Source organism: Onychomys torridus, chromosome 22 (genome assembly GCF_903995425.1).
Source record: "Onychomys torridus chromosome 22, mOncTor1.1, whole genome shotgun sequence".
NCBI classification, from domain to species: domain Eukaryota; kingdom Metazoa; phylum Chordata; class Mammalia; order Rodentia; family Cricetidae; genus Onychomys; species Onychomys torridus.
In genome coordinates, this window is record NC_050464.1 from 438411 (window position 1) to 450261 (window position 11851).

Consider the following 11851-nt stretch of genomic DNA (forward strand, 5'->3'; position numbering starts at 1 on the left):
TCTGAGACCCAGGTTGAGTTCCACCCCTACCTAGGACATGCAGCCTCATGACACAGGGACAAGAAAGGAAAAACTGGCAGGTGACAACCCCTGTGTGTTTGGGTTTTTTTTAATTAGCACATATTACTTCTGCTTACCTCTCATTGGATGAAGTGGATCTTATGGCCAACCTAACTAATTATATATTTGATTATTTATTAAAAATACTTAGTTTGTATATTTATGCATATTATAAATACCATGTGCTATATAATGTGTGTCATATACACATGACTTTCCCAATGTGGCTGAAAAAGAATTTAAAACAGCTCTTTGGTGACTAGGAATAAACCTATTTCTTAAAATGTGCTTACCCCCCTTTTACTGTAATAGAAATTATTTTAGTGATGAGGTTTGTTATTAATCCAGCTTGCAGTTGATATTCCAAAACGAGGAAATAAGGCTAACATTAAGATGAAGGGCTGGAGAGACAACTCAGCGCTTAAGAGCACTGGCTACTCTTACAGACGACCTGGGTTCAGTTCCCAGCAGCCACATGGTGCCTCACAACTGCATGTAACTCCAGTTCCAGGAGATCCAAAGCCCTCTTCTGGGCTCTATGAAAACTACATCCATGAGAACATATATACACACAGAGACACACTCATACACATAATTTAAAAACAAAATAATGGTTTTTTAAGAATTGATGAAGGAATAAACATTATGTCATTACGTGACTCTGGCTTTGGAGAAAGAAATGCACATGCTGAGAGCCAAGCACTCTGCTCTGGTGAAGTGGATTTAGATGCTACAGTGTTGTATGTGTCTATGAACCCCCAGGATTTTCCTTCCTTTTTCCTTACAGCAATATGTTTTGTTGTGCATCTAGAAAAGGGTTGCTTGAAACCATGGTGAGATAAAACAGGTGTTTATAAATTGACTTGATGTTTTGAAAATGTAATGATTGGTAATCTTAAATTTGCCCTAAATAACCTGTGTTTTAGCTCCCTGCCCTCACTTAGAATATCATATAAAGGAAAATGTTATTCAAAAAAGCACCCTTAGCATATATATATGTGTGTGTGTGTGTGTGTGTGTGTGTGTGTGTGTGTGTGTGTGTGTGTGAATTATTCAGGTATTGAAAATACCAAAACAAACTTAATACAGATTCATAAAATGCAGGAATAAAAATGATGGATCCTGACATCAGGCCATAGCTCTAAATCGAAGGCAGAGAAAATCATAATATGCTGGCCTACACCTGTAATTTAGGTTCTAATGCCCTCCTGGGAGAAGGATTCGGGAAAGTATGTGCTCTGTGCAATCTTAATGAGCATGTTATTCATGGCCATATAGAGATGAAATGGCTAGCCTGGCATTAATTTGAACAGAATTCGCCTCATATCTGACCAAAGAAATGCACATTTAATAAGCAGGGCCTTCACTTGAGAAGTTCTCTATGAAGGCAGAGGCGTCATTTGCCTTAAGTAGTACATTAATCATGAAACTAACTCATCAGTATGAATTATCCTAAACCTATAACCAAGAGCCTGTTGAAATCTTAACACCTTCAGATACTATAATGCTGGTTAATTGCATCCAAGGAGACATCTCGTGGTGGCTGAGTCACCCCTCGCCGCTAGTAAGATCTTCTTCAGGAACAAGATGCACACACAATATGCTCTCCAGTTCAGTGGAGAGGGAAAGCCAGGGCTCCCCAAGCCCCCTTTCCTGACTCACTCCTGTTGAGTGTTTCCATGAACACTTAGGAAGTAGCTATTTCACACTGGAGCCAGTCTGCTGTGAAGTCTGCAGGAGGTTTGTAAGGACAGTCAGTGGTCGTGACTATCACAGTAGCAAAACCCTCAGTAAAGGAGCCCTGGTTCCTTCCAGCCAGTCAGATTTCTGATAAATCATCCTAACGTAGCCCTGGTTTGAATCTTCGGCCATTTAGAAAGACTACTTAATACCTGTGGGTTAGCTGTGGAAGACGATGCTGTCTATACAGGGCACAACGTGAACCCAAATGTACTTAACGTGCTTAGCTAGGCATTTCTCTCTTGATGATCACCAGTTTAAAAACACAATAAGGCTGTCACTTGGGAGGAGCGCTGCAGACTTGCACAGCAGATCCTTCGAAGCTCAGCAAAGCTCTTGCCTTGACTGTGGCCGTCCTGAGTCTGGAACAGCCACTGTTCACACCTAAGTCGCTAAGTTAACATCTCCTTTGAGGAAAACGGTTTACGTCTACCTCTGTGGATCTCCAGCCTTCTCCTACCTTCAATCTGCACTGGGCAGGGTTTGCTGAAGTGTTTTATTTTGGCTACGTTCATTGTTATCACCCCCAGCAAAATACAACTTGGTAGTATTCAAATATCAATATATTTAAGAAATTATTCCCCAAACAAAATAAGTTTCATGTTTTTTATAAATAATATCATTCTATGGGAACATACAGCGTATAATTATGTTTGTGAACAGCAGTCAAGCTAAGATATTATTATGTTGCCACTCTGGCAGATAACATACATTAAATTATGTGTTGGTAATGAGACAAGGGTTTACTTTGATTGCACCTTTCAGGTTTTCTTCAATAATGTTTTAAAACTGAATGTGTACAATTATTAAGAAACATGGTACGATTCTGTGAAAACATATCACTAGCCAGGGCTTGTTTCTGCAGTGCCTTTATTCTCCTACCCATAGGAACGTACAGCCCTCCTGCACCACTGAGATAGTCCCCCTTTCCCACAGGTCCCCATCCCCCACACCACCAGCTCTGTCACACTCTAAGCAAACCGGCTGTAGGTCAGGTGAGGAGGTGAAGCTAAGGCAGCTGAGGAGAAGCCTGTGACTTCCTGTCAAATTGGAATCACAGGCAGGTCTCAAGAGAGAGTACTTAAGGCTGGAGAGATGGTTAAGAGCACTGGCTGCTCTTTTAGAAGACCCGGATTCAATTGCCCGCACCCACATGGCAGCTCACAAATGTCTATGACTCCAATTCCAGGGGATCTGACACCCTCATTTATATGCAGGCAAAACACCAATGCATATAAAATATAATTAATTAATTAAAAACAAACAAGAAGAAAGAGATGGGCACCCGACCCCAACCAGACGCCTACTGAACTTGTTGCATAAGCCATTGAAACACAAGTTGTTTTCAGCCCCCCAATGCTGTTGATGTGAGACCCTAGAGCTCCTCAGGCTATACTGTGAGAGAAGGAGACTTCTCAGGAACCCATGGATGATGTGTAGTTGAGAATTGGGATGGTCAGCCTCAAACCAGTCAGAAGGGGTCCCTCAGATAAAGAGGTCCTGCTGTTATAACTGGATGATGTTGAGTCATCCTTCTGTGCCTTGGACCCAGGCTGTGTTTGTTCTCTGTCTTTTATTAACTTAGCAACCATCTCCGTTATCTGATGGAGAAGCTTAGTGTATACTGGATTCATAGTATACATAGAGTTTAAGACACTCAACAAAAGAATCTTGGGCAAAATGAGCCAAGTGACTTGATTATTATGATTATTGGTTATTATGTAGACTTGTTACAAAACTGATATTGGAGGGGCTGGGAAGAGGGTTCCATTGGCCAAGCACTGGCCAGGCAAGATGCTGAGCTGGAGTTTGATCCCCAGGACAAACAGTCTCGGTGGTGCATGCCTGTAATCCCAACACTGAGACAGTGGAGGCAGAAGGTTCTGCAGGGCTAGCTTGGCTGGCCAGGTGGTCTGGCTGAATGTTCAGCTCTCGATTCGGTGAGAGACAAACATGGTCTCAAGCAATAAGCTGGACAACAATAAAGGAAGGTCAGCTTTAGGCCTCCACATTCTCACACTTGTGCATGGTCATCTGTATACAAACATGCACACGCGTGCACAGACACATACACAAATTTCATCTCTAGTTCTGTAGAAGTCCTGTCATTGTACCCAGGCAAATGGATTATATTCTCCACAGTGAAGTACACAATAAACCTTTTTCAATTCCCCTTTCCATGACTTCAGGTACTTGAAGTCTACCTCAGAAAACACTGAAGATAGATAGATAGATAGATAGATAGATAGATAGATAGATAGAGATAGGTAGATAGATGATAGATAGATAGAGATGGATGGATAGATAGATGATAGATAGATAGATAAGTAGATGATAGATAGATAGATAGATAGATAGATAGAGAAATAGATGATAGATAGGTGGATGATTGATAGATGGATAGATAGATAGATAATAGATGGATGGATAGATAGGTAGGTACATAGGTAGATGATAGGTAGATACATACATAAATACATACATAGATAAGATAGATGCATAGACAGATACATAGATAAATACATAGATACATAGAAACATAGATACAAAGATACATAGATAAAAATAACAACTCATGAGTTTTGGGAGCATGATGAAATCTTACACAGTCCCACCGTATCACACTGGGGATGAGAGTCGCCCTTTTGTCTCAAATGTGCACACTGTGCATGTCACCTGCCCGACAGTCACTTGGAAGCCATCTCGGCTATCAAATCAAAAGTCATGGCGTATAACGGGCTTAGTCTACAAACAGGGTTTCACCATCCACTGGGGATCTTGGGTCACATCTCTGCAGGTAAAGGGGGATGTCTCCTGTACAATAACCTCAGGAGAGATCTGTAGGTCCTTGCACCCAGGGGCATTCTTGAAAACAAAGCTTGTGTTTTCAGGGGAAGGCTGCAGTGAATTGATGTATTGCTGCAGCTGCTACAAGAGCAGGTGAGGGCTGCAAATGGGGAACAAACAGAAGAGTTAAAATGTGATTTTAATGGTTCTTAATGCTTTTGCATAATACGGTGATGGTTACCAAGAGCACATTAAAAAATAAATGCCCATGCTTTCCTCATCAAGTGTCATTTAAATCTCATTAGATAGATCTTTGTGAAATGGCACTGGTAATATGACTCCCTTCTAATTGTCCTGCATTTTGGCCACTGCAAAGGCCCTGGGGAAAATAGCATTTGTCTAATAGGGGTTTGAAGGGACTGTGGGTGAGCCAGAGAACACTGTAAGGCCCCTCCCAACTCAGCTGAACAGTCAAAGTGAAATTTGATATACAAGATCGTTTTGTTGCTGGTTGGTAAGTTTCCTTTGCTCTTCAATTGTGATGTCAAGACACTAGGCCAGCAGCCATTATTCCCTTCTGTTATCTTAATATTCACTGTGCTGGTTAAGGTGCCCCGATAGTAGGTGTGTATAGAGAGCTGTTGTGTCCTCTAGATGGATTGATTCCTTTATCACTACATACTGACCTCTTTCTTGGTAGACTAACTCCCCCTGCTCTCTTGTGGTTCCCAATTGTCTGATGTTAGTTACCTCTCTTATGATGGTGACAAACTGCTCAAGAGAAGGGATTTTAAGGGAGGATTTGGTTTGCGTCACAGTTTGAGGGGATACAGGTTGGCATGGTAGGGAAGGACTTGCTCATATCTGGACAGGCTGGGGAGCACAGAGCTCATTGAAAAGGAGGTTGACCTATAACCCTCAATGCCAACCCCCAATACTCCCAGTGACCCATCCTCTGCAGCTATGTCCCTTCTAAGATTCTACAACCTTCAAAACACCACCACCATGTGGGGACCAAGAGTTCAAACACATTCCTTCCCATCTACCCCAATGCAAAGCATCCCTTCCCATCTACCCCAAGGCACAGCACCCCTTCCCATTCACCACAAGGCACAACATCCCTTCCCCACCCCAATGGACAGCATCCCTTCCCATCCACTCCAAGGCACAGCATCCCTTCCCCACCCTAATGCACAGCATCCCTTCCCATCCATCCCAAGACATAGCATCCCTTCCCATCCATCCCAAGACATAGCATCCCTTCCCATCCACTGCAAGGCACAGCACCCCTTCCCCCTTCCCATCTACCCCAAGGCACAGCACCCCTTCCCATTCACCACAAGGCATCCCTTCCCCACCCCAATGCACAGCATCCCTTCCCATCCACTCCAAGGCACAGCATCCCTTCCCATCCACTCCAAGGCACAGTATCCCTTCCCATCCTTTCATTTTCAGCTCTATGTGTCCTCGAAGCTGAACAAGACCTCCAGTAAGAGAACGTATTACTGACTCTTACTGTAGAATGCAAAAGGAGGGTGTGCACATGATGAGCATTTAGGCAAATAAAGGCAATTGAGTATGGTCTAAAGAGCCGCTCACCATAGCCTGGTGAGTGGCATTTTCTAATTCACTATTATTTACTCCTCACAATTTGGATTTGAGTCTGAAACGTAAAAACTTGGCATAAGCATTTTAAACAATTATTTTTGAAAGGAAGTGAAATAGTCTGGAGAGACCTTCTGTAAAATCGTTCTGCCTAGCTTCTATCCCACCCCACTGCCTGATCACAGTTCTCAGTTCCAGCAGGTTTTCTAGACAGAGCTGCGCCTCTCTAGGTCCCCACATCTTGTCATCATTTCTGGCCCAGGGGTTTACCGTCCTTCGTTTCCCTGATTTCCAATTTCCCTCTGAGTTTCCTTATGCTGTAGAGCTCCTGGCTTCTAGGTCTCTCCACATCATTTCCTGGCTCTCTGGGGCTTTCTTGCTAAAAATCTACATTTTGATCAGAGTACAAACAAAAATAAAACAGAAAAATCCATAATTGGTGTGATTCACTAGAAAATACAGAGTTCTTTGATTCCTTACCAACACCTAACTGAACTTAAAGCCTGTCCGGAAATCAGCTATTTTCTCATTTCAACACTCAGTGTCGTAGTGAAGCAGGCGGTAGATATGCAGCCTGAAACTTGATGTGAATGTGAAATCCATGCTGGTCAGAATTAGCAGAAACCCCTCAATGCTACAAAGACCAGAACTCGGAAGTTCTCTATTCCTGGAGTGGCAGCAGATTGGGGATACTAAAGGAAGCTCTGCCTCCCTGAAGGTTTTACTTTTGTGTGTCTTTGAGAGCTAAGATCTGCTCTTTGGTTTGTTTTAATATACAGTAAATGTCTGTGTCATATCGAACATGCTGGACAGATGCTGAGATTTTATTAGAAAGGGCGTACAGTCTCAGGTCTGCAGCCCATGCTCATGTAGATCATTGGTGTGTGTGTGTGTGTGTGTGTGTGTGTGTGTGTGTGTGTGTGTGTGTTTTGGCTACAGAGGAACAAGCACCCGGGGGGATGGAAACACACCGACTGAGCATCCCAGGGGCTGAGGAGATCTTCGGTGAGGACCTTTCCCTGGGCTTTTACTTCTATTTGGAGAAGAAACTGAACTCCCGCCAGATGAACTTCTTTTCCCTGGGCTGATGTTTATCTAACAGCATGGTGGTTGCGAAATCACCCACAATTCACGAGGTCAGAGAACGACCTGGTTTACACGCTGTCGCTCCTCCCATCTCACTCCACAGACTCCCTCAGGGAGGTTGTCTTCATGGGCAGCTGGTATATCCACCCCACAATCGGTCACCCAAAGGACCAGGCGGCCTCTGGGGTGTGGCCTTCTCGGTTCTGGCTGCTCCATGAGACTCGGGTCTCAGTATCCTTTTCTCCTCTGCACTCTGAGTTTGAAGTTGTTCCAATAGGCTTGACCAATGAACATCTTCATGCGATGTATTGGGAATTAAAACCATCGGTGAAAGTGGATTTTTGTAATGCCTTCATTCGTGGGAAAATGGACTGCGCTTGTGGTTGTTTTTTGTTGTTGTTGTTTTTAATCTTGAGTGAAAGAGTAAAGCAAGGTTGAATAAATAATCTCGGGCTTATCTTGGAAGGTTTAAAAGGTCCATTAAAAAGAGGATTATGATTATTATTATAATAAGTCTTTCTTCTCCTCCCGCATCACCTAGTTCCTTGGTGCTTAAATACGGTGTTTTCCCCTGGAGGACATTCAGCCTTTGTGCTCTGCCTCCTGTGCTTGTCGTTCTGTGAACCACGGCTGTACAGAGATATTCTGAGCAGACAACACAGCAAGCACCTTGAGTGGCCTGGACGTGCTGTACACCCTCCCTTCTGGGTAGGCCAACTTACACGAGACAACCCAGGAGACGCTTTATCTCGTGATGACTCTCAAGAGCACACCAGCAGAACCGGGGTGTGGCTGTCGGACTCACAATGTTCTTTTTCTTGTATTTTTCAGAAATCGAGGCAAAGGAAGCATGTGACTGGCTGCGAGCTGCCGGGTTTCCACAGTATGCTCAGCTGTATGAAGGTATGTGAGCCTTCCCCTCCTTCTTTGGGAAGAGAGTAAGCTCAGGACGAACCATGAGGACCCTGCCTGGTGCTTTCTGTCATTGCTCTGACGCACGGTGGCTTTGCTTCCTTCCTCCCTCAGCCTTGGCAGCCCCAAGCTCATTCTGGCACATCTGGAAATAACAGCCCTCCCGTTCACGCTCCCCTCTCTTCTCCCCCCTGCAGATGCCCACCCAGCTCTTCAAGTTCTTTCCAGTGTCTGCCTCAACTTACTTTGCCGATCAGTTCCTTGTTTTATCTTCATTGGGCTCAGTTGTCTTGAGATTGCAATGAATTTGTTGTTAGTAAGCTTCTTAGATGTCTCTAAACTATTTGTTTGGGGATAGCCCTTCTTTATGCTTATTTTACATTTTAAAAATGTTATGGGCCAGGAGGTGGCGGTGCACGCCTGTAATCCCAGCACTCAGGAGGCAGAGGCAGGTGGATCTCTGTGAGTTCGAAGCCAGCCTAGTCTACAGAGCTAGTCCAGGACAGGCTCCAAAAAGCTACAGAGAAACCCTGTCTCAAAAAACAAAAACAAAAAACAAAAAACAAAAAAAAAAAGAAAAGAAAAAAAAATGTTATGGACCAGATGTCAGTCTCCTGAGTTTTTGGGGAAGTGGCTTTTCTTGCCAGCGTTATACTTCTGGTTCTTGATTCTTTAATTAATAGTTAATAAATTTATTGACTTAGTTACTTTTCTATTTCTGTGATAAAACACCATGACCAAGGCAACTTATAGAAGAAAAGGGGTTATTTGGGGCTTACAGATTCAGAGAGTCAGAGTCCATGACCACCACGATGAGGAGCACAGCAACTGGCAGACATAGTGCTGAAGCAGTAGCTCAGAACTTACATCTGATCCACAAGCAAGAGGCAGGAAGGGTAAATGCTGGGAATGACATGGGCTTCTGAAATCTCAAAGCCCACCCCTAGGGACACCCCTCCTCCAACAAAGCCATACTCCCTAATCCTTGTCCAAGCTGTTCTACCAACTAGGGATTAAGTGATCAAACACGATGAGCCTATGGGGACATTCTCATTAACCACCATTTTCATTTATCCGTATCTTACTGATGTCTAAGGTCACCATCAAATCTTCGATGTTTTGTAGATTGTCTATATATATCATAAAGTAGTCGAGTCCAGTAATGAGCACATGGCACACGAGACCATCTGTGGAAAATTAGAGCTACTGGTATTTATTACAAAACTGTCGATAAGATATACACAAAGGAGGAGCCAAGAGCTTATAGTTATTGGCGGTGTCACTACCACAGGGGGATGATGCCAGAGCCCAGAAAAGAAGAACCTCATTCGTTTCCCTGGGGGGAGCACACAGCTGGCCATGGGCAGAGCCAGTGGATCCCTCTTGCATTGTAAGCATGGCTTCCCATTGACTCAGCAAAAAGGAAGGCAGAGAGTGTGCATCTCTTTGGATGCCATCAGCTCTCCCAGTGAGTCTCAGAGCATCCAGCAAAGTAGGAGAGAGCAGAGCGGGTCTGAGAGCTGGAGAGAGGATGCCTAGAGCATGAACCGAGGCAGCTTCCCTTCCTGATGGAACAAATGCGGTGCAGGCTGGATAGATCCAACAAAATAAATGTTTACTTATAGAAGGCTCCTGTCCTTTCATCCAAAACCTCAATTTTATATTAAAAACCAAAAGGGCCAGGCGGTGGTGGCTCATGCCTTTAATCCCAGCACTCGGGAGGCAGAGACAGGTGGATCTCTGTGAGTTCAAGGCCAGCCTCGGCTACAGAGCGAGTTCCAGGAAAGGCGCAAAGCTACACAGAGAAAACCTGTCTCCAAAAACCAAAACCAAAACCAAAAAAAACAAAAAAAAAAAAAGGTTTTTATTTTCTACTTTGTTCATTTAAATTCTGTAAGGACAAAGGAGAGTTAATGTTGGAATGTAGTTTGAAGCTTAAAATCTCTGATAAAAATGTTTCCATGGGGTCCTACAGAGCCTTTTAGACGAGGGGGAAAGGAAGGAAGGAAGGAGGGAGGGAGGGAAGGAGGGAGGGAGGGAGGGAGGGAGGGAGGGAGGGAGGGAGGAAGGGAGGCATGGACTCCTATAGTTCCTATATTTAAATGTAGCTATTCCCGCCTCCTACTCTCTCCCAGCAATTTACTAATTAGGAAGGAAAAGCCCAGAATGTTAAGTGACTCTGTCCTAGTTAGAGTTTCTGTTGTGACAAACACCATGACCAAAATAAGGAGAAAAGGGTTTATTTCATATTATAACTCTCAGGTCACACCCACCACTGAGGGAAGTCAGGACAGGAACTCAAGGCAGGAACCTGGAGACAGGAGCTGATGCAGAGCCCACGCAGGGGTGCTGCTTACTGGCTTGCTCATCATGGCTTGCTCAATTCATCTTCTTATAGAACCCAGGACCACCAGCCCAGGGATGGCACCACCCACAGTGAGTGAGGCCCTCCTCCATTAATCACTAGTCAAGATAATAGCCCACAGATTTGCTTTCAGGCCAATACAATGGAGGAATTTTCTCAATTCAGATTCTCTCTTCCTAAACATGTCTAGGTTTGTGTCCAAAGAAAAACAGCAATGAGCAGCTCACTCTCCCTAAGTGAAATGCCAGCCTTTTAATTCTTGATGAGTATTACATATAAATATATACACTATAATGTACATGCCACAGCTACTATGAGATTTAAATGTGAGCAGTCCATAATTATCTAAGATGTGCTGTTAGCTCAGAAACATGCACAAGCCAGACTGTGTCTAATCCATAAATGTTGCATAAACATAATGGGAACAAAGCTTTCTCTGTGGCTGCTATTATTCAAAAACCAGTATTCACACTTCCACCATAGAGTAGCCACCATGACTGTGATATTGTACAGTTGAGGAACAGGGTTTTGCCCAGAGAAACATAGCAAGGAAGTAGTCAGGACTTAAAACTAGCGACCCTGGGCTCTCGTGTCTGTGCTTCTCAGTGTGATGTACCCTCATTTGCCAGGAGAGTGAGGTGGTGTTCATTTGGGGACCAGGAAGGATTCAGTCACTCTGAAATACTTTTTCATCTAACTTGACTGGATTTTTTTTTTTAACCAAGTGATTATGTCTTCAAATTGGAATTTGTCAGGCCAAGTAAATACATCAGCAAACTGATAATGTCTAATTTTTTACTGTGTGGCCCATGCTCTAAAGAGGCAAAGATGTGTCCCCAGAATGGGGGGAGGAGTAGCATCTGCTTCCAATTCAGAGGGAGGTTAGAAACATTAGCTTTATTATAACTATAATCAGAAGGTATGGGAAGTGAAAAATAGGAAGGCGTGGCAGTCACAGTGAACTGACTTTAGATTTGACCTTGCCTGTTTATGCCAAGTAATACCCAGAGGTTTTCCTGTGTAATAGAGGCACCTAAAATTAAAGCCATATTCTGGATATTGATAGTAACCGCCCAGTTGGTATGAGTCCTATTTTGAGGAATAGTCATGGAGTTGGAGGTCTCTTCTCCTGTAGCATCAGTAGGAAACTCAAGATGACTGCAAACTTTGCTACCAAAAAGGAGAGGGAATAGCCGGGCGGTGGCAGCACATGCCTTTACCCAGCACTCGGGAGGCAGAGGCAGGCGGATCTCTGTGAGTTCGAGGCCAGCCTGGGCTACAAAGTGAGTTCCAGGA

At 43.9% G+C, this 11851-nt stretch overlaps 1 protein-coding gene across 5 annotated transcripts in view; it reads left to right on the forward strand.

Moving 5' to 3' along the window:
• Stard13 (StAR related lipid transfer domain containing 13) overlaps positions 1-11851 on the forward strand; it is a 264924-nt gene that overhangs the window by 196620 nt on the left and 56453 nt on the right. For all 5 annotated transcript variants that reach the window (XM_036171927.1, XM_036171924.1, XM_036171922.1 and 2 more), the window contains exon 2: positions 8110-8181. Coding sequence is in view for 3 of the 5 variants with exons in the window: in XM_036171924.1 (XP_036027817.1) it covers positions 8110-8181 (72 nt within the window). In the remaining 2 variants the exon portion in view is untranslated. The remainder of the gene's footprint in view (positions 1-8109; positions 8182-11851) is intronic.